Source organism: Protomyctophum parallelum (genome assembly GCF_964188405.1).
Source record: "Protomyctophum parallelum genome assembly, chromosome: 11".
Classification (NCBI taxonomy): Eukaryota; Metazoa; Chordata; class Actinopteri; order Myctophiformes; family Myctophidae; genus Protomyctophum; species Protomyctophum parallelum.
In genome coordinates, this window is record NC_139707.1 from 10,425,511 (window position 1) to 10,447,909 (window position 22,399).

Sequence of the window (22,399 nt, forward strand, 5' to 3'; positions counted from 1 at the left end):
AATCTTTCAAGCCTGTTTTCTCAACTCGCTGTTTGTTTCTCTGCAAGACATTACTCTATAAGCCATATCTCCAAAACTGGTGGGTCAAACTGAACAACCAATATGTCAATTTGAAGCTATGATTCCCTGCTTTCATATGACTGATAGCCTCAGTCAGAAACGGTAACATGTGTGGGAACTGAGGAACCCTGGTTGTGACGCGGTGTGGTGTGTCACTTGCAGGAGTACCTGGACCAGCCCAGCGTGTCCGCCAACGCCAAGCTGTCCCGCCGGCTCCACAGGGAGCTGCTGTTGGCTCACTGCACCCAGCTGAGACTCACGCTGTCGGGGAGAGGCCTGGAGGCCAGCCTGGATGCCCTCCGGAGCTTTGACCAGGCCATGCAGGCCCTGAGCAGCACCGCGGCCAGCCAGGCGGACGAGCTGTCAGACGCCTTTGTGGAGATGAAGGCACGGATTTTTTTTTCTTTCTTTTTTTTAAGTGGTGCTAGCCACTCCTATAGACAGCAATGTGTGTCCCTGTGTCTACGTACGTGTCTACGTACGTGTCTGTCCCTGTGTCTACGTACTGTATGTGTACGTGTCTGTGTCTGTCCGAGCACGAAAAGCTGAAACACCTCGCCAATACCCCTGAATCAGGGCCCACCTGTACCTGCACAGATCTCATGTATCTTCATATTCCATGTTCAGGGCCACCTGTACCTGCACAGCGCCACCTTGCTGCTGAAGATGGCTCAGGAGAAGGAGCAGCAGTGGAGAGCGGTGGTGGACCTGGCTGCTCTGTGCTACCTGCTGGCCTACCAGGTATACTGTTGATTTTATTTGGTTTTTATCACACGATTTCGTAAGCCTTTTTTTTTTTTTTTTTTTCCTTCACCCAGTCTAAATGATCTAATGTAATCCTGGAGCGCTACACTTCCTCTGCCAACCTGGGGAGAGCAACGGACTGACCTCATGCTTTCATGTCCAAGCCGCTTATTTTCACCTGACAGGGGGTAGTTTCCCTGGTTGGACGTAGCGCGTGGAAGGAACACGTTATTCCGACCAGTTCCTTTCCCCTCCATCAGGCGCCCCGGCTGGCCAGTGGGAGGCAGTTTAGAGACCAGGATTACTTCATGTTTTTTGTGAGGGTACCACTACCTACCCTAGTGGTCCTTTAAATATTTCATTATAGGAACACATGGCTGCGACTTGCGTCATTTAGTCTTACTTTCAAAATGGTGCAAGAACCCTGCTAAAATGACTAAAACTAAATTAAGTTTCATTCCAAAAGACTGGACTAAAACTAAAATCAAATGTTGCTGTCTGAACCCCCTCCCTCCTCCTCCCAGGCCCCCAGACCCAGACCGAAGGTCAGTAAAGGAGACCAGACATCTTCTCAGCTGTTGGAGCTCCTGGCCAGCGACAGACAGAGCCAGGCTGGACACATGCTGTTCAACCTCACCACGGACATACACACGCTGGTCAAAGAGGTCAGTGTACACACACACACACACACACAGCTGTCCGCTTAGAACAACTGTCAACAAACTGTCCCATGTGTGATTGATTTTGGCATTACAGAACATTTTAACAGCTGCCATTATTTTAACAGTACATTTTAACAGTGGGCGACTGTCCGGCGTATTTTCCGTCAGTGAGTTATTTGCCCATATGGCACCGCGGCAAGTACCGGTGATAACAGGCGATGATCATAATGTGGGCGGAGGAACGTCGCCCAAAAACATGAACATATTTTATACTTTGGACGACATCGTCCGGCGACAGCCAATCAAATTCATGTGTTGCTTTGTTTACCCTCCGTACCACCAATAGGAGGACATCGGTAATGACAGCAGGAACGCCCACTAGGAGATTTGTATCGCCCGGAGTAGCCGCTGTTAAAAAATAGTGTGTGTGAGTGTGAGTGTGAGAGTGAGGTCAGCTGTACCTTTGACTACAGCCTGGAAGAAGCCTTTCTAACCAAAGTGCTCCGCAGCTAGTGCAGACCATCTCACAGCTAGGCTACAGATGTAAACTTTTATTTTTTTATCTTTGGCAGCCTAGGGCATGTGCATAAGTTGGTTGTGAGGGGCTCACAAATGGCCGGCCTTTCCAAAAGGAGAGCCAAGCAGTTAGCGAGGTACTGCTCAGTTTCAGCCATTATAGGAAGCCGCTCAATTTGGAGGAGGCGTTGTTTCCTTTATCCATGATTTATGTCTTCTGTCCTGTGTCCGACATGTCAGCTGTACTGTATGTAACGATGCTGTCCTGTGTCCGACATGTCAGCTGTACTGTATGTAACGATGCTTTGCCGTCCATGCACGTTGTAACTGGCTGCTCTCCTATTGTCAAACTGCACTGGCAGTGTTTATGTCCTTTGTACAAGGTATTCCTGTACTTCTCATTATGTGGACATAAATTCACATTTCAAGTGTGTGTGTGTGTCTCTGTCTCCCCCTACAGGTGGTGGAGGCCTTTGGGAACCGCAGCGGTCAGGGCGCTCTCTTCGAGCTCCTGTTCGGAGCTCAGGCTCCGACGGGAACCTCGTTCATCGCCAACGACGACATCCGTTCCCTCAACAGCCAGGCGCCAGAGAGCCCCCAGCTGGCCAAGTGGGACAGCGGTACGTCACTGTGTCTGTGTCTCTGCTGTTGTGCTGCAGACGTTTGTCTCCCAAATAACAAAAGTCTGACATTCGCTGCGGGCAAAAACGAGGACACACATAGCTGTCTATATATGAGTGGTTGCACCACTCAAAAAATCCACCCTGCCGCGGGTTAAAACTCACGTGTGGCGTGTGGTTAGGGCATTGGTTCCCAACCTTTTTTATACTGAAGTACCACCTCAGAAAATATTTGTCCATAAGCCATATCTCCAAAACTGGTGGGTCAAACTGAACAACCAATATGTCAATTTGAAGTCTGACCGTCTCCCCTTCACGGTGGGTCATAAATAATGGCCGTTGCTGTGCCGTGTGGCCCTGCAGGCTGCGTGCTGCTCCACGGAGGAGACCTGCAGCACCTGAGCTGGCTGGCTCTCCAGTGGGCCGTCCAGGGTCTGAGAGCCTCCCTACGAGACTGGCTGAAGCAGCTGTTCCCCCGGCTGGCCCTGGAGACCTCCAAGATGGACACCAACGCACCAGAGTCCATCTGTCTGCTGGACCTGGAGGTACGGCCGTCTGTCTGCTATGAGGGAGGGAGGGGGAGAGAGGGAGGAGGGGGAGGGACGGGGGAGAAGAGAGAGATAAATGGTGCAGCCTGCACTGGTCATCCACTGGGCACGACATCTCAGCCACACGGTACGCAAAGACGTGCACACACACATGCACGCTCTCTCGCTCTGTCTCTCTCATAATCTTGACCAGCCAGTGTGTGGGACATGCCTTTCCTTTCCACCTGGCCCTCTCTGTCACAGTCTTCACAACTGCTAAATATGATAGGGCGTCTAGGGGGACCAGGTGTCTTCAATGATTGCTCCCTGTGCGTTTTAGTCCAAGGTAAATATAGCTAGTTAAACGAGAAGCAAGAAGCTGGGCTAGGCTAGGGACGGGGGGAGAGGGAGGGAGGGAGGGGGGAGAAGAGAGAGATAAATGGTGCATTTATAAGGCGCTTTACATAGATTGTGCATTACATTTCACACACACATTCATACACAGATGGCGGCGGAAACCATTCAAGGAGCAATTAGGGGTTCAGTGTCTTGCTCAAGGACACTTCCACACTAACTCTGGGGGAGCCCACAGGGTTCGAACTGGCAACCTTGCGGTTACCGCCCTGGGCGGGAGGCAGAGCCGATAATTCCGCTCTTCGCTCTCGACAGCTTTTGTTACGCTCGCTCCGCGCTTCACGCTCATCTCCCCCCACGCCGCTCTACGCTCGCTCCGCGCTCACTTCAAAATCCACCCGCTCTGCTCGAGCTCGCGCTCACATGCTCTGTTGTAGCCCATCGTCATGTGTCCAAATCCAAAAGAACAGATATGTAAACTGTCGACACGCCATGAGCGGTGCATTGGTGATTTGTATGTCTATTCTCATGGACAGTCCGTGAAGCAGATTATGCGTATGGGGCTGGGCTTGAGTCTGAGAGCAGGCCCGGCGCCAGGATGAAATGACTGAGGGCAATTGAGATTTTTGAGGGGGCACAAAGGCAAAGAGGTTGATTTAAGGGTGCAAACATCCCCTTTACCCCCCCCCCCCGTGGTGCCGGGCCTGCTTGAGAGACAATGATTGATGTAAACTGCTAGCCAAGCTTGCACAGTGCCGTTCCGTGTGCACTGAGTGGCTCGGAGCGGAGGACAGTTCTCGCTCCGGAAGTCAATCTGACCCATTTAAAAACCCGCTCCGCGCTCACGTCAAAATCCCCCCGCTCCGCTCCGCTCACATGCTCTGGCGGGAGGGAGGGAAGGAGAGAGAGGGAGGGGGATAGAAGAGAGAGAGAGAGAGAGAGGGGGATACTTTTACTCAGAACTTACAAGTTTAGTCCAGGATTCTGCAGAGAAAAATAGTCTTGATTGTGCTGGAGAACAGTCCAATCTGGTCATACCTACCTAGTGGTGGTGTGATCTGATTGGTCCATTCTCCCCCCAGGTGTTTGTGAGTGGCGTGGTGTTCTGCATTCTGATTGGTGGGTTCTCTCCCCAGGTGTTTGTTGGGGGCGTGGTGTTCTGCAGTCAGAGCATTATGATTGGTGGGTTCTCTCCCCAGGTGTTTGTTGGGGGCGTGGTGTTCTGCAGTCAGAGCATTCTGATTGGTGGGTTCCAGGTGTTTGTTGGGGGTGTGGTGTTCTGCAGTCAGAGCATTCTGATTGGTGGGTTCTCTTCCCAGGTGTTTGTTGGGGGCGTGGTGTTCTGCAGTCAGAGTGCGCTCCAGGAGAAGGCCCGGGTCGACGGCGCCTCGGGAGGAGGGGGCGGAGCTCCACAGCGGCTCTACGAGCCTCGCTGCATGCCCCTCCCCTTGCTCCGCCTCCTCTCCACCGACAGGCAGCGAGAGTGGTGGGACGCCGTCTACAGCCTCATCCACAAACGAGCTCCGTGAGTGGCTGGATTATTGCATTATTATTATCGTCCAATCGCAATCATTTGAGATGATCGCGATCGTTTTTGCATAATCGTTTCCTTGATGAAAAATGACTGTACATTATTATTTTTTTAAGAGAAAATGCCAGAAATACCAGATCTACAAGCTTACAGCACGTCACATAGTGAGGTGTTGTAAGCTTGTAGATCTGGTATTTCTGCTATTTTGTCAATTCTTTGGAAAGGGACAATTATTAAAATATTAAATGTGTCAGTGTGTCAAGTTATTTCTCATATCTGCCCTGATGTGCAATCTGTGATTACGAAGCCTAAAAAGGCTAACCGATATCGTAATACAAAAAATGTTAACGTTAAAAAAAAAAAAAACACAATTAGGGTGACTAGAGCGCTAAGTTGTCATCTTCGAATGGCTATGAAATGCTTTTAAATAGGCATGAAACATAGTAATCTAAAGAGAACACAATCCATTGCCCAACCCGAGTTGCACAAGTTAATTGATAAAGACCTCTTTCCCTCCCGAACACGAGTTACCCGAGTTGTTTGTGTTCTGGGTGGTACTTTAGTTTAGTGTGTGTGTGTGTGTGTGTGTGGTCCTTCAGGCCCGGCATGTCGGCCAAGCTCCGGATGATCGTCCAGCACGGACTGAGCACACTGAGAGCCGGAGAGAAGCATGGCCTGCAACCTGCCCTGGTCATCCACTGGGCCCGACACCTCAGCCACACGGTACACACACACACACACACACACACACACACACACACACACACACACGCAGCCTGCACTGGGCACTAGCGCACACACACGCTCTGTCTCTCTCTCATAATCTTGACCAGCCAGTGTGTGGGACATGCCTTTCCTTTCCACCTGGCCCTCTCTGTCACAGTCTTCACAACTGCTAAATATGATAGGGCATCTAGGGGGACCAGGTGTCTTCAATGATTGCTCACTGTGCGTTTTAGTCCAAGGTAAATATAGCTAAATATTATGTCCAGGTCAGTGGTTTTGTTTGCACAGTTAAACGAGAAGCAAGAAGCTGGGCCAGGCTACTTCTGGGCCAGGCTAGACTCCAAATGAACTGTCCACCCGTGTTTGTCTTGAATTTACTGCATTTCACTGAATGCAAATGTTCTTTTTTTGACTGGGAATTTTTATGTTTAAAGTTTTGTATTCTTTTTTTTTTAAATGATTTTTTTTGTGGCTTTCGCCTTTATTTTATATTTTTTTATGGAGGGACAGACAGTAGGCTGAGAGGAAATGGGGAGACAGATGGGGGGGGGGGGGGGGGGGGGGGGTCCAGCCAAGGTGCCTGGACCGCTGAGCCACAACCCAGGCCATGTAATGGGAATTTACTCAATTTAGACACAATTTAAACACTTCCCACAAGTATATATTGTTGAGGAACAACTGACCGACGAACAGTAGGACAGCTGAGAGGGAAGAAAGGTATTTACATCACAGTGGGTAGGTGTGTGTGTGTGTCCCGGTGTCCGTCCGCTGGGAGCAGGCCGTCGCTGTCGACTCTCGTACTTTGTTTATTGTCACAAAACATACATTAACCACTTCAGCCCAATATACCCGTACATTTCGGCCATTTGAAAATAGCAGATCTACAAGCTCTCGCTTAAGTAAAAAGTATTTATTTATTCTCCACCCCCCCTGCAGGGCGTGGCCGCCAACTCCTACTACGAGCAGAAGGAGTACGTGAGCCGCAGCGACCACTACTGGAAGGTGGTGCTCCCCCTGCTGGACAAGATCAGGAACAGGCGCAGCATCCCCGAACCGCTGGACCCGCTGTTCATGCACTTCCTGTCCCGAGACATCCAGGTGCGTCACAAAATACTCCCCCCATGTCTTCCATAGACGCATCTCTTGTACTGAAACACGTCGCAGTGTGACGTGCTGTGAGCTTGTAGAGCTGCTAGTTTCAGTTGTTTTTAAGATGAAAGAGTATTTGGAGTTGTCAAAGTAGAAAAAGAAAACGTGTCCGGAAGTATCTTCCATAAAACCGTAATGCTCTCCAATATATCTTCAAGTGTCAATCTAGAAAACTGGATCAGAGTCCTACATAAGGTAATTGTTTAGGAAACCTTCATGCTGTTTCACGAATCACAGATTTGTGAAAAATCCCTTGACACTAATCCTAATCTGAGGTGCGTCATTCTCAGGTCTCAGCGGTGAAGGGTTACGAAGAGGAGGCCATGATCTCCTCGGGCACCCTGCTGGACATCGAGGGGAAGACGGAGGAGGCCATCGCCGTCCTGGAACCCATCGACAACCTGTCGTCCGCCTGGCTTCTGGCACAGGTATGCTGTGGGATGAGGGGTGCTCTGGGCTGAGGGGTGCACCCATCAGGTAGGCTGTGGGGTGAGGGGTGCTCTGGGGTGAGGGGTGCTCTGGGCTGAGGGGTGCACCCATCAGGTATGCTGTGGGATGAGGGGTGCTCTGGGGTGAGGGGTGCACCCATCAGGTAGGCTGTGGGGTGAGGGGTGCACCCATCAGGTGGGGTGAGGGGTGCATCCATCAGGTATGCTGTGGGATGAGGGGTGCTCTGGGGTGAGGGGTGCACCCATCAGGTAGGCTGTGGGGTGAGGGGTGCACCCATCAGGTGGGGTGAGGGGTGCACCCATCAGGTATGCTGTGGGATGAGGGGTGCTCTGGGGTGAGGGGTGCACCCATCAGGTAGGCTGTGGGGTGAGGGGTGCTCTGGGGTGAGGGGTGCACCCATCAGGTAGGCTGTGGGATGAGGGTTGCTCTGGGGTGAGGGGTGCACCCATCAGGTTGGCTGTGGGGTGAGGAGGGCTCTGGGGTGAGGGGTGCACCCATCAGGTAGGCTGTGGGATGAGGGGTGCTCTGGGGTGAGGGGTGCACCCATCAGGTAGGCTGTGGGGTGAGGGGTGCTCTGGGGTGAGGGGTGCACCCATCAGGTAGGCTGTGGGGTGAGGGGTGCTCTGGGCTGAGGGGTGCACCCATCAGGTAGGCTGTGGGGTGAGGAGGGCTCTGGGGTGAGGGGTGCACCCATCAGGTAGGCTGTGGGGTGAGGAGGGCTCTGGGGTGAGGGGTGCACCCATCATGTAGGCTGTGGGGTGAGGAGGTCTCTGGGGTGAGGGGTGCACCCATCATGTAGGCTGTGGGGTGAGGGGTGCACCCATCAGGTAGGCTGTGGGGTGAGGGGTGCACCCATCATGTAGGCTGTGGGGTGAGGGGTGCACCCATCATGTAGGCTGTGGGGTGAGGGGTGCCAAAGGTCCGACATGCAGGAATCACCCGTCGCTCCAGACAATGCGTTGGTCCGACATGTGTTGCGCCGTGCTTGCGGTTAGGGGTTTTGGGCAGGGTGTCGGTCTAATGACAGACGGACTGTTAGTATGTTGGAACTAAAGCCTGTACCCGGTGCCGCTCCGTGGGTGCAGATCTACCAGCGTCTGTCGGAGGAGGCGGGCAGCGGCGCGGAGGAGACCCAGGACCGCTGCGTCATGTTCCTCAAGAAGTTCAGGAGCCAGCTGACCAAGATCTGCAGCGCCAACGTGGAGCTCCCGGAACAGGTGACTTTTTTTTTAATCCTTTTTTAATAATTCAAAGCAACCTTATAATGCCTCAAATGGTTTCTTCAGCTGGTCAGCCCTTAAAACATCATCGTTTCATTCTCAGTATTTTGAGATGTTATCTTCCATGTGTTGAGCAGCTGCCGGTGTCCTTGGAGGAGGTGATGGACCTTCTGAACGAGGTCAACCAACAGCTGGGGGAGAGCGGCGACGGTCTGGAGGAGGACGAGGAGATGGAGGAGGGACTGCCCGCCCACTCCAGCCCGGTGGAGCTCAGCCAGTCAGCGGCCATCAGGTTCCCAATCACGCCGTCGCCCAACAAGAGCGCCCTGTCTCCCTCCAAAAGACCCCTGGTACGCAACAGTTATTTACCTGCTCGATTTCTCCCTCCAAAAGGCTCCTACATAACTGTATATATATTACAGATTATTATATATATAATATGATAATTATTTATATTATATATAAATATATTAATATAAATATTGTATATAAAACCTTCTTGCATGTCGGGTTAGAATGGTGGTCCCTTATTGGCTGTTGATGGTGACGTAACTAAAGTACGTTTCTAGGTCTGTATAAGGTCAATAACGGGTCTAAAGGATTTAGAACAGCAGTTGTAGTATACATTAGTTAGTAGCAGTACTTGCACGCTCTGCTTGCGCACAAGTAGGTGTGCGCAAGTTGGCACCTTGACAGAGTGCATTTCTATTTTTTTTTATATTTTGAAAATCATTTTAAAATAGTTCAACTAGCTGATCCACAGCAACACTAGTTCAAAATAGTAAAAAAATATGTTTAGGGATAAAAATGAGTGGGTGGCACAAGATATGTGCCTAAATTTGACTGAGGGACTGCCATTGGATTTTTTTTAATTTTCTTTTTTTCATGTCTTATGAAAGCAGGGAATCATAGCTTCAAATTGACATATTGGTTGTTCAGTTTGACCCACCAGTTTTGGAGATATGGCTTATAGAGTAATGTCTTGCAGAGAAACATTACACCTAGCTACATGTCTATTTCAGAAGGAAGACGCCACCTCATTGGTTCTTGTCCTTTCAGATTTCCCCTAAGACGCCACCCCATTGGGTGGAGGACCAGAAGACCCTCCTCCAGACGCTCATTCAGCAAGTAGAAGCACTCAAGGTCAGTTTAAAGACACCTTTTATCAGATCTGACAGACCTGGAGTCGCATTACAGCTGTGTTTTTAGATCTGACAGACCTGGAGTCGCATTACAGCTGTGTTTTTAGATCTGACAGACCTGGACTCACATTACAGCTGTGTTTTTAGATCTGACAGACCTGGAGTCACATTACAGCTGTGTTTTTAGATCTGACAGACCTGGAGTCACATTACAGCTGTGTTTTAAGATCTGACAGACCTGGAGTCGCATTACAGCTGTGTTTTTAGATCTGACAGACCTGGAGTCGCATTACAGCTGTGTCAGAATTTGTCCGAATTGTATTGAGAGGATGGCCCCTAGAGATGCAGCATCTGGTTTTAGAGGGGGTCCTATAAATACAACAACATTACAGCAGTGCAAGTACACACTACGCAGTACTAAAGACACATAGGTGCAACATAACATAACATACACAGAACGAGGTGTTTAACACCAAGCTGTTTGTACTGGTCAGCACGACATGTTTAACACCAAGCTGTTTGTACTGACCAGAACGACATGTTTAACACCAAGCTGTTTGTACTGACCAGAACGAGGTCCATGACCTGAGGCACAACGCCAGCGGGAACACTGGCTCTCCTCACCACAGGATGTACGGAGAGAGCTACGGAGCCGCAGAGGGCCTCCAGGATTCATACTCCCACCCAGCACAGTCCTACGGAGGAGCCCCCCTGACAGGTAAGGCCATACACCCACCCAGCACAGTCCTTCTGACAGGTAAGGCCATACACCCACCCAGCACAGTCCTTCTGACAGGTAAGGCCATACGCCCACCCAGAACAGTCCTACTGACAGGTAAGGCCATACGCCCACCCAGAACAGTCCTACCAGGGAGCCCCAGGTCAGAGAACTGCTGCCAGCGCCCAGTCGTCGGGGAAAGAACATTTTAGAATTTGCCTCTGAAGATCCATCCTTTTAAAACCCCTTTTAAAAAAAAAACAATATAAATTGATAATAATTGAAAAATGTGCACCTTGTTTATAATGATTGTCTGCCGCTCCTCTTTCAGTGTCCACCACGGGTCCGGGTGCCTACTACAACCAGTCCCCCGCTTATAACAACCAATATCTCCTTCGCCCAGCGGCCAACGTCACCCCTACCAAGGTACTTATCTCCTGCTATCGATGGCTTTGTTTTATTGTTCTTGCCCTAGCTCTGGTGTAGTGAATCCAACTAATGTCGTCGTCGTCGTCCCTCTCGTTCACAGGGCTCTATGTATGGCCTCAGCCGCATGCCGCCTCCCCCGCAGCACATGTACGCAGCCTATCAGCAGCAGCAGACCACCCACACGCCCCCCCTGCCCCCCGCGGGGGGGGCGGGGCCAGGCTGCATGTACCCTCCTCCTCAGGAGCAGCAGGTGTTCGGCGGTCCTCTCCGCTTCGACTCTCCGGCCACCAGCCTGCTCTCTCCGTACAGCGAGGAGTATTACGGCCAGCCCGCCGCCAACAACCCCCCCCCGCTGCCCGAGCCCGGCTACTTCACCAAGCCGCCGCCCGCCACGGTGCAGCCGGCGGCGAAAGGCGACGCGGCGACTGTGGCGAAGGCCCTGGACTTCGGGAAGATCGCGTTCGCCCCCGCCGCCCCCCACCAGGCGCCGGCGTCCTCCGACGGCCCCAACAAGGTGCCGAGCTTTGGGGCCGGCGTTGTGGCCCAGTCCACGCCCGCATCGTCCTCCTCCTCCTCGTTCAAGTTCAAGTCCAACTTCAAGTCCAACGACGGGGACTTCACCTTCCCGGGCTCGCCCGGGGGCAAGCACAGCGAGAGCCTGCTGGGTCTCCTGACGTCGGACCTCCCCCCCGCAGCCGCCGCCAACAAGACGGACCCTCAGGCCGAGCTGAAGCCTCCGGGCGGCGGCCCCGAGCAGTCCGCCCAGCCTGGCATCTTCACGTTCGGCAACAAAGGTGCCATCGGCTTCTCGTTCGCCGACGCAGCGCAGAGCTCGCTGGGCAGCGGAGGCGGCGCGTTCGCCAACGCGGAGCAACCGTTCCGATTTGACGATACGGCCCCTCCCGCCCCGGGGCCCATATTCGGGATGCCCGCGGCGGCCACGGAGAGCGACAACGAGGACGGCGCCCACCCGGACGAGGACGAAGACGGGCCGCACTTCGAGCCCATCGTTCCGCTGCCCGACAAGGTGGACGTGAAGACGGGCGAGGAGGACGAGGAGGAGATGTTCTGCTGTCGAGCCAAGCTCTTCCGCTTCGAACCCGACACCAAGGAGTGGAAGGAGAGAGGCCTCGGCAACATCAAGATCCTCAAGCACTGCCTGTCTGGGAAGGTACGAACCGTACGATGGGGCTTCACTTCTAGTCATTTATACTAGTCGACTAGTTGCCTAGTTTACTAGTCGAGTTGTTTAACCCATTTAGGCCTGACATCGAAATTTTAAAAATGTCTTTTTAAAAAAACCTCATGTCTATATCAGTGGTGCTCAATATTTCATGTCAAGGACCCCCAAAAATATATGAAATTGGCCGCTGACCCCCATCTGAAAATGTGTTGTTTCAGGGACCTCCTCCCAGAAGCAAAGATTTGAGTTAAAAACGTTCGCTCTGAAAGAGTATATATTCAAAGCTTTGCACCACATGTTCATGATTTTTCAAAAATAGCAGACCTACAAGCTCGTAGTGTGCCACTCGGTGGCGCGCTACGAGCTTGTAGATGTTAGGTTAAATATATTATATAGCAAGTATATGCAGAATATAGCCTATGCTGCATATACCGTATATGCCATATTCAGGTTGATATATGTGCATACTGTATATGTTGATCCTGATGCGGAGGGAACAGGTCTTGTAGATCTTAACTCTGTCTCCTACTGTGTCTATAGGTGCGCCTGCTGATGCGGAGGGAACAGGTCTTGAAGATCTGCGCCAACCACTACATCCTGGCCGACATGCTCCTGAAGCCCAACGCCGGCTCCGACAAGTCGTGGGTGTGGAACGCCATCGACTACGCCGACGAGCAGCCGCGGACGGAGCAGCTCGCCATCCGCTTCAAGACGGCGGAGGAGGCGGCGCTCTTCAAGACGCAGTTCGAGGAGGCGCAGAGGATCGCCGCCGAGGCGCCGCCGGAGACGCACGGCGACAACGAGGAGATGGAAGAAGAAGAGGAGGCGGCGGCGCCCGTCACTCAACCCCTAGCGGCGAGTGCGTTCGGAGGCCAGTTCGTGCTGAAGGACGGCGAGTGGGACTGCGACGTCTGCTGCGTGAGGAACAACGCCACGGCTACAAAGTGCGTGGCGTGTCAGAGCGACAACCCCAACGCTGCGTCACAGCCAGACGGCGGTGACGCCAAAGGCCCAGCGGAGGAAGGCTCGGCCTCGGCCTTCTCCTTCAAGTTCGGGACGGACTCGTCCAAGCCCGCCAGCTCGGGCACCGGGTTCACGGGTTTCGGGGCGTTCGGGGCTTCGTTGCCCTCTTCCTTTAAATTTGGCACGAGCGCCGCCGCTGCCACCACCGCGACGCCCACCGCCGCAAACGACGAGGACCCCGCCGCGAGCAAGCCGCCGCCGCCGTCGACCACTCCGTTCGGCTCCAGCTTCGCTCAGTTTGTCAAGCGGCCCGGGCAGTGGGACTGTGACACGTGTGCCGTGAGGAACGACAGCTCCGCGGACAGCTGCGTCTCCTGTCAAACGCCCAACCCCTCCTCCTCTAAGACAGCCCCGCCCCCCTCCGCTCCCGCCGCGGCCAAACCCTCCGGTCCCGCGTTCGGCTCTGGGTTCGGGATACAGTTCGGTAAGAAGCCGGGCCAGTGGGACTGTGACACGTGCTGCGTGACGAACGAGGCTTCTTCGAGCAACTGCGTTTCTTGTCAAGCCCCCAACCCCTCGGCACCGACCACAGCAGAGCCACCTGCACCTGCCCCGAAACCCTCCAGCACCACCGCGTTCGGCTCTGCATTCGGGGCACAGTTCGTTAAGAACCCGGGGCAGTGGGACTGCGCCGTGTGCTGCGTGCGAAACGACGCCTCCGCCAACAACTGCGTGTCGTGTCAAAGCCAGAACCCCTCGGCCACGACGGACGTAGAACCTCCGCCGGCCCCCAAGCCCTCGACGGCCGCTCCGTCAAACTTTGGAGCTGCTTTCGTGAAGAAGGACGGCCAGTGGGACTGCGACACCTGCCTGGTCAGGAACGACGCCTCGGCCTCTTGCTGCGTCTCCTGTCAGACGCCGAGCCCCAACGCCCCCGCTGCGCCGCCGCCGTCTTCCCTGGCGGCCATGTTTGCGAAGAAGGGCGGCCAGTGGGACTGCGACACCTGCCTGGTGAGGAACGACGGTGCGGCCGCTCTGTGCGTGTCGTGTCAGACCCCTAATCCCAACGCCAGTAGCGCTCTGGCCGCTGCGACCGCCGCTGCTCCGTCCAGCTCTGCGTTCAGCTTCAGCTTCGGGACTAAAGACTCGTCCGGTGGCGGTCAGCCTGTCGGAACTGGCTTCACGGCACCCTCTGGCTTCACGGCACCCTTCGGCAGCTCCTTCAAGTTCGGCCAAAGCAAAGAGAAGAGCTCCGCTGCGGCTTCTTCGTTTAAGTTCGAGGCTCCGCCGTCTGCGGCTAGCAGCGGCGCGGCTGGCTTCTCCTTCACCATGCCCCCGTCGTCCGGTGGCTTCAAGTTCGGCACTCAGGACGCCGGGAAGGAGAGCGAGGAGCCCGCCGCGGAGCCACCAGCCGCGACGGCGGGGTCCGCCTCCATGTTCCTGAAGAACATCGCCGATCAGCACCGGGAGAAAGAGAAGGAGAGCGGCGTCTCAGTCGCCACGGCGTCGCTGGAAGACACCGACCCGGACAATCCGCTCTTCAACGTCAAGCCCGACACCCTGGGCTTCGGAGACGTGGCCAAGACCGAGTTCCAGTTCGGGCAGAAAGACCCTCTCTTCAAAGGCTTCTGTCGCGCCGGCGAGCAGCTGTTCTCGTCCCTCCCGCCGACCCCCAGGAAGGGCGCCGGGGAGGGGGGGGAGGCGGGGGAGGAGGACATGTACCGCACGGAGGAGGAGGACGACATCCAGTTCGAGCCCGTGGTCCCGCTGCCCGACATGGTGGACGTGGTGACGGGGGAGGAGGACGAGCAGGTCATGTACTCGCAGAGGGTCAAGCTCTTCAGGTTACTGTTACTGTACTTTATTGGTTTAGACCCAGAGGGTCAAGCGGTTCAGGTCACTGCACTTTCACTTTATTGCTTTATTTCAGTGGTTCAGAGAGATAAAAGGCAAGAGAGCGTAAAATACGGGTCCATTTGGTTTCATGTTGCGCTCTCAAGAGTTAACCCATTTTGACCTGATTCTAAAAGTTTTCTGAAAAAGCTATGTTTCTATGTCAGCAGACCTACAAGCTCGTAGTGAGCTTGTAGATCTGCTATTTTTCAATAGCTAAAGCATAGCATAATGCTATAACACCAAAAGGGGTTCCCGCCCAAAATGGGTTAAAGATACAAGGGTCCAATTGGTTACCAACTCTCCATCATTTAGCCGGGGACCACCTAGGAACCTCCTCAAGGACCACTGGTGGTCCCCAGACCACTGTTTGAGAACCACTGGTTTATTTAGACGTGACAGCATAATTAATAATGAACATTACATATAAATAATAGCATAAACCTACTAAATACCATATTTAGTAGGTCCACAGACCGTTAACACTAAACAATACTAATATAACAGGACATGAGTGGACAGCAAAAAACATACAAAAAAACATGATGCATTTCAAACACAATAAAAGTAGAAAATAAGAAATAAAATAAATAAATGTAATGTGCTTAATTGTGGACTGAGTCATATGTGATCAAAAGACAGGTTGTTTTTTGTGCTAGCCCATGTCTCATTTTCCTTTGACAATGAAATGAGAAATTACCGGTAGGTCAAATGTGCCTCAAATATGATTTGTTGGCAACACAAACCTTAACCCATTTTGGGCGGGAACCCCTTTTGGTGTTTTAAACATTATGTTATAATTTTGCTATTGAAAAATAGCAGACCTACAAGCTCGTAGCGCGCTATGAGCTTGTAGATCTGCTATTTTTGAAAAATCGTAAAAATGTGGCGCAGATCTTTGAATATATATTCTTTCAAAGTGAATGTTTTTAACTCTGGTCTAAATGGGTTAAATGCCATTGACAATGAAGGGAAAAATTTACGTCATAATGTGGACAAGCAAATCTGCTAACCGATCGCATACATTCAGTTGTTCATGAGATGATGTATAATGATAAGAGCGCCCCTCATGTCACACGGGTGTGATTAAAACCCATTTTGGGCGGGAACCCCTTTTGGTGTTAGCATTATGTTATGCTTTAGCTATTGAAAAATAGCAGATCTACAAGCTCATAGCGCGCCACCGAGTGGCGTGCTACGAGCTTGTTGGTCTGCTATTTTTGAAAAAGCGAAGAAACACTGACATAAACATAGCTTTTTCAGAAAACTGTCAGGATCTAGTAGACATTTTTTTAATCTGATCTCAGGTCAAAATGGGTTAAAAAAAATTAAAAGAATAACCGCTGTTTCCATCGTGTTGTTGTTCCAGGTTCGACCCGGCCATCAGCCAGTGGAAGGATAATAATAATTAAACGTCTTGTTGTTCCAGGTTCGACCCGGCCATCAGCCAGTGGAAGGAGCGCGGCGTGGGCAACCTCAAGTTCCTGAAGAACACCACCAACGGCCGTCTGCGCGTCCTGATGCGGCGTGAGCAGGTGCTCAAGGTGTGCGCCAACCACCTGATCACCACCACCATGACCCTGAAGCCCCTGGCGGGCTCCGACAAGGCCTGGATGTGGCTGGCCAACGACTTCTCCGACGGCGTCACCACGCTGGAGCAGCTGGCCGCCAAGTTCAAGACGCCCGAGCTGGCCGAGGAGTTCAGGGTGAAATTCGTGGAGTGCCAGCGGCTGCTGCTGGACATCCCGCTGCAGACGCCCCACAAGCTGCTGGACACGGGCCGCACGGCGCACCTCATCCGCAAGGCGGAGGAGATGAAGTCTGGCCTGAAGGACCTGAAGTTCTTCCTGACCGACGACAAGACCAAGATGGGGAGCGAGGTATTTTATTTTATTTTATTTTATTTAGGATCCCCATTAGCAGTTACACCTGGCAACAGCTATTCTTCCTGGGGTCCTCACAGAATAATATACATACAAAATAAAAACAACATTACAGATATCACAAAAGAGATAGGGGGGAATTATTGATTTAAGTAATTAATTGATAATTGATAACCTTATTGATCGATAAAGCGGTTAGTTGATAAGTGCCTTTTTTCATCTAAGAATCTTAATTTCCCTTTTAATGTCTAACATAAAAATCTACATTGATACAGAAAGAATACAAAAAGACATATTATAATCCTTCCAGGCTAACGACTTCTTTAACGCCTTTTGAATGAAATCCTAGGCCCTGCGAGCCGCCAACGACGCCATTAACGTGTTATTTAGCGCTTTATTTAATGATAAAACTATAAAGCTTACTGCATATCAAAGCTCTCGTCGAGCGGCATGCTCTTTTCCTCCTTTTTACCACCTACCACCGTTTCCTGTCTGGCAGCCAAATTTCGCGATACTTCGGAGCCAGAAACAATACCTGCTGCTGTTTAGATTCTCAGATAAAATTATATACTGTGCACATCAGACGCCGTGCCCCAACGCCCCCGCCGCGCCGCCGCCGTCTTCCCTGGCGGCCATGTTTGCGAAGAAGGACGGCCAGTGGGACTGCGACACCTGCCTGGTGATGAACGACGGGGCGGCCGCTCTGTGCGTGTCTTGTCAGACTCCTAATCCCAACGCCAGTGCACATCGAAAAGTAAGTGATTAGAAAACAACCTGTGATATGTCTTTTCTTTTATTACCTGTGATATGTCTTCTGTTATTTTCCAGAAGTGATTACTTTACAAAAGGTCTCAATTGTTCATAAATAATGTTTGTTAGGCCCAGGCCGTAGCGTAACGGTCTGGGCACCGGACTGGTGATCCAGTCACGGTGTGCCGCGGGTTCGACTCCCGAACCCGACACGGCCTTTACCGCATGTCATCCCCCCCATCTCTCTCCCGTTTCCTGTCAGCCTACTATCTCCCTTAAAAAATCAATAAAAGGCGTAAGCCGCAAAAAAATATCTTAAAAATAAAATAAAAAAAAAGTTTGTTATGAGCTGAAATGGTGGTGAACGGTGGCGTTCTCTGCGGCTGGCGGTTAATCAAATATTTATTTGACCATTTGAGATACAGGTATCTTTGTACGAGAAATACAATTAAATGCACCGAATGATAGAACTGCAAAAAATTAGATTAATTATTAACTGTTTAATTGATTAATTTCCTCACGACGATGAATCGATTAACAATGAACTATTAAAACTTTTACCGCCATTGCCGAAGCCCTTCGGCAATTGAAGCCTAATTTTGATACCAAGGCTTGCCGCCATTGCCGAAAGCCCTTCGGCAATTGCTTTTTATAGTGCATTCGATCAAGCGACCCATAATGCTACTCACGTTAGCCGGTTAGCTTGTGTTGTTAGCACAGCACTGGATCGTTCATCTTAGATCGTCGTCGCCATAATAATCCATTATATCCGTTTCTTTCAATCGCCTGTATCTCCTATTCCTTGTCCCAGATGGCATTTTTGGTCAAAACAGCGTTTCTTTGACGGCACAGAGCCGAGGCTGTGTAGATTCCCAGAGCTCCGGTCTGGATTCAGATTGTCAATAAGGAAGGCCCCACTCCGTGTAGTTTCCAAATTTAGGTCTACGGCAAAATGACGGCTTTTCTAAATAAGAGCTCAAATAAAAAAATGCTGGCGTGAATTAGGTCCTAATTTTTCAATAAATTATAGCAGTAAATGTGTTTTTAATATCCGTAGAACGAGGACCAAGGCCAAGCAGACGTGTCGACGTCGCTCGCCATCAAGCCCCACCCCGACATCACCGGCCCCGCCCTGGAGTGGGACAACTATGACCTCCGAGAGGACGCGCTGGACGACACCACAGACACGTCCTCCGTCTACGCAGACACGTCCGGCGTCTACGCAGACACCCCCGGCTCCAGCAGCCCCGTCTCCATCACTACCGTGCGAAAGAACCTCTTCCGGTTCGGCGAGGCCACCGGCGGCTTCAACTTCAGCTTCCAGCCCATCGTCAGCCCGGCGAAGACCCCCGCCTGGCTGTCCCCCCCACTGAACCAGAGCGGGGGAGGAGGAGAAGGGGAGGGCCCGGGCGCCGCCGCAGCCTCCCCCGGGGGCGGGGCGGGCACGGACGACGAGCAGGACGCCAGTCTGGAGGAAGAGCGTGGCGATGGGCAGTACTTTGAGCCCGCCGTGCCGCTGCCCGACCTGGTGGACACGTGAGTTCAATGTTTCTATGGCAGTCGTTTCCCCAACAATAAGGGCCTTTCTCGGCCCCACCTTTCTCCCATTGTTTATATTGTGTTTTAGGATCCAAGATGGCCGCAGCACCAGGAGGGGGTGGCCTACTGGTCTGCGTTCACACATTCAAGACACCTGTCTTGTGTCTGTATAATGGTCGCTCCAATGCATTTCCTTTTTTTTTTTAAAGATATTTTTTTGCGGCTTACGCCTTTTATTGATTTTTTAAGGGACAGATAGTAGGCTGACAGGAAACGGGAGAGAGATGGGGGGATGACATGCGGTAAAGGCCGTGTCGGGTTCGGGAGTCGAACCCGCGGCACACCGCGACTGGATCACCAGTCCGGTGCCCAGACCGTTACGCTACGGCCTGGGCTCCAATGCATTTCCAATGGAAGCCCATATGGTTTGACCAAACATTTTGTTTGATGGTGGGAGGGGGGGGGGGGGGGGGCAGAACACATCCATCAAAGCTGTGTTCAGACACAAGTCAGGTGTCAGACACAAGGCAAGTGTCTTGAATGCAGCCCAGTAAGGCCATATGTCGACCCCGCCCGCTCACCTCCGCACCTAGGCAGTTCCACGCTACAAGCTCGTAGATCTGCTATTTTCTTCAATAGCTAAAGTATAACGTAATGTTTCAAACACGGCCTCAGGTCTAAATTGGTTAATCGGTTCCAGCCCCATCGAATGTTTTTTTTTTTTCTTCTTCCAGGTCCACCGGGGAGGAGGATGAGCAGGTGGTGTTCTGCAACCGGGCCAAGATGTACCGCTACGACAAAGACCTGAACCAGTGGAAGGAGCGCGGCATCGGAGACCTGAAGATCCTGCAGCACCACCACACACACAGGGTGAGACCTTTAACTCCTTTGCTGCCCCTAGTGTTAGCATGGTTGTACTGCCCCAGGGGCCGCTGTCCTAGCCTGGCTAATAAGCCAGACCGAATCAGCCGTTGGCAAAATACAATTGCCTGCCGGCACATTACGGTCTGGAGAGGCTCAATTGCACGCCCATTTCCTACACCAGAGAACTGGTGTGGCCTATCGGGACACGGTATGTAATATGGGCGGGCTTTGTTACAGTGACGTTCAATGCTTGAGACCTTTGACTGACAGTAGCTCTGACCAATTGCGTCAAAGAGAAAATGTTTGAACCCGCCCCCCCGGGAAACAAGATCCATACATAGCATCTCCAGACTCAAATATCACACGACAGTGTGATTTGAGTCTGGCTTATTAGCCAGGCTACGCCCGTCCAAGCCCACTCTATGGAGCTTGTTGTCCTTCCAGTTTAAACAGGAAGGTGGGGGGCCTCCGGAAGTGGAATGACTCATCGCAACACAGCCCACAGCCTTTAGCTAGCAGAACAACCGGCTACATTTTCGATGCGATGCGATACAAAATTACGGGTGCGCGCCGGCTCGCCATGGACAGCTCTCTAACCTTTAGAGATACAGTGCTTTGAAAATCGGGTTATAATGGAGGCTCAACGGAGCTGGATTTAGAAATCGCATCGCTGGTGGTGACGAGGTGGTGCTACCCGGAGCAATGCTAAAAGGTAAACAAATAATTTAGGCCTGTCAATGTAAGCTAAAAAGGGGTGTGAAATTGCAATAGTATTGTATAGCACCTTTCATGACATGAAATGCAGCTCAAAGTGATTTATAGAGCAATGAAAAAAAGATCAGCAAGGCATAAAACATTCAAATAATAGCAGTAATGCAATACAGTGAGGACATGAAAAACAAGGAATTTAAAAGATTAAAAGCAGGACTGTTGAAGTAGGTCTTGAGCTGCGCTTTAAAAATGTATACAGAGGCTGCCTGTCGAAGGTACAGTGGGAGTTTGTTCCACGCCGCCGGCCCGTCAAATAACTGCGACTAGACGCTTATGTATTGATTGTGACCCCCTCTCAGGTGAGGCTGATCATGAGGAGGGACCAGGTGCTGAGGCTCTGTGATTGTAACCTCCCCCTATCTCCCCTCAGGTGAGGCTGATCATGAGGAGGGACCAGGTGCTGAAGCTCTGTGCCAACCACTGGATCACAGCCGACATGAAGCTGGAACCTATGAAGGGCTCGGAGAAGGCCTGGATCTGGAGCGCCATGGACTTCGGAGAAGGGGCCGACGGCAGGGTAGGTGTCAATTTATTTTTGCGTTTTACTCATTGATGTCTGTCTGAATTCCCTAAAAAACCAAATGGAATTTCAGTCAAAAAGACCAGGATTGGCCCAGGCCGTAGCGTAACGGTCTGGGCACCGGACTGGTGATCCAGTCGCGGTGTGCCGCGGGTTCGACTCCCGGACCCGACACGGCCTTTACCGCATGTCATCCCCCCATCTCTCTCCCGTTTCCTGTCAGCCTACTATCTGTCCCTTAAAAAATCAATAAAGGCGTAAGCCGCAAAAAAAAAAAAAAAAAAAAAAGACCAGGATTAAAACTAAATGAAAACTCTTCAACCTCAGGTGGAGCAGCTGGCCGTCAGGTTCAAGCTGCAGGAAATGGCCGACACCTTCAAAGAGGCCTTCGACGAGGCCAAGACTGCCCACGACAGGGACCACCTGTTGACCCCAAGAACCCCCAGGTAATGATACTAACCACCTGTTGACCCCAAGGACCCCCAGGTAATGATACTAACCACCTGTTGACCCCAAGAACCCCCAGGTAATGATACTAACCACCTGTTGACCCCAAGAACCCCCAGGTAATGATACTAACCACCTGTTGACCCCATAACAATTAAAATAACAATTGAACGCACAGAATATCAATATGAAGCAACTGAAAAACACGTTATGTCAATGGTAGTGGATGGAGAGAGAGGATTTTTGTCCAACCACGAAACGGCAAGGGTCACAATTTACAATTTATAATTTAGGCATTTAGCAGACGCTCTTAATCCAGAGAGCATGGGAATTTTTGATGTATTCCCAAAAAAGCATGGGAATACATCACAAAACATTTATCATGAAACATGCGTAAGCTAAGAAAGTAACAGTGGAATATCTATATAATGAAACTATACATATAAACTATACATATATACTCAGGGCTCCAGTGTGCGACCTATTAGGTTGCATATGCGACTTAATTTCTTATGGTGATACTTAAAATTGAATGAGGTCGCACCGGTGATACTTGGAAATGTGCGAAAAAAAAGAAAGAAAAATGATCCGTTTATTTATTTATTTTTACTCCGTCTCAACACTGAGGCACGGGCGCCGCGATAATAAAGTATTACTTTCTTTTGGCTCAATCGAATCCCCTCTCTTTCTCTCTCTCTCTCTCTCTCTCTCTGCCTGCCTGCAAAGTCAATGCAAAGA

At 51.5% G+C, this 22,399-nt stretch overlaps 1 protein-coding gene across 2 annotated transcripts in view; it reads left to right on the top strand.

Annotated features, from left to right (window-relative positions):
• Nucleotides 1–22,399, top strand: part of ranbp2 (RAN binding protein 2) — a 45,733-nt gene that overhangs the window by 7,667 nt on the left and 15,667 nt on the right. For both annotated transcript variants that reach the window (XM_083777343.1, XM_083777344.1), the window contains exons 6-27: nt 223–447; nt 688–801; nt 1,329–1,469; nt 2,443–2,602; nt 2,966–3,147; nt 4,803–5,008; nt 5,614–5,737; nt 6,677–6,838; nt 7,180–7,317; nt 8,425–8,556; nt 8,697–8,909; nt 9,619–9,702; nt 10,272–10,419; nt 10,751–10,845; nt 10,949–12,019; nt 12,572–14,838; nt 16,317–16,767; nt 17,354–17,524; nt 18,578–19,056; nt 19,794–19,929; nt 21,065–21,211; nt 21,542–21,660. In XM_083777343.1, the coding sequence (XP_083633469.1) occupies nt 223–447; nt 688–801; nt 1,329–1,469; nt 2,443–2,602; nt 2,966–3,147; nt 4,803–5,008; nt 5,614–5,737; nt 6,677–6,838; nt 7,180–7,317; nt 8,425–8,556; nt 8,697–8,909; nt 9,619–9,702; nt 10,272–10,419; nt 10,751–10,845; nt 10,949–12,019; nt 12,572–14,838; nt 16,317–16,767; nt 17,354–17,524; nt 18,578–19,056; nt 19,794–19,929; nt 21,065–21,211; nt 21,542–21,660 (6,965 nt within the window). The remainder of the gene's footprint in view (nt 1–222; nt 448–687; nt 802–1,328; nt 1,470–2,442; nt 2,603–2,965; nt 3,148–4,802; nt 5,009–5,613; nt 5,738–6,676; nt 6,839–7,179; nt 7,318–8,424; nt 8,557–8,696; nt 8,910–9,618; nt 9,703–10,271; nt 10,420–10,750; nt 10,846–10,948; nt 12,020–12,571; nt 14,839–16,316; nt 16,768–17,353; nt 17,525–18,577; nt 19,057–19,793; nt 19,930–21,064; nt 21,212–21,541; nt 21,661–22,399) is intronic.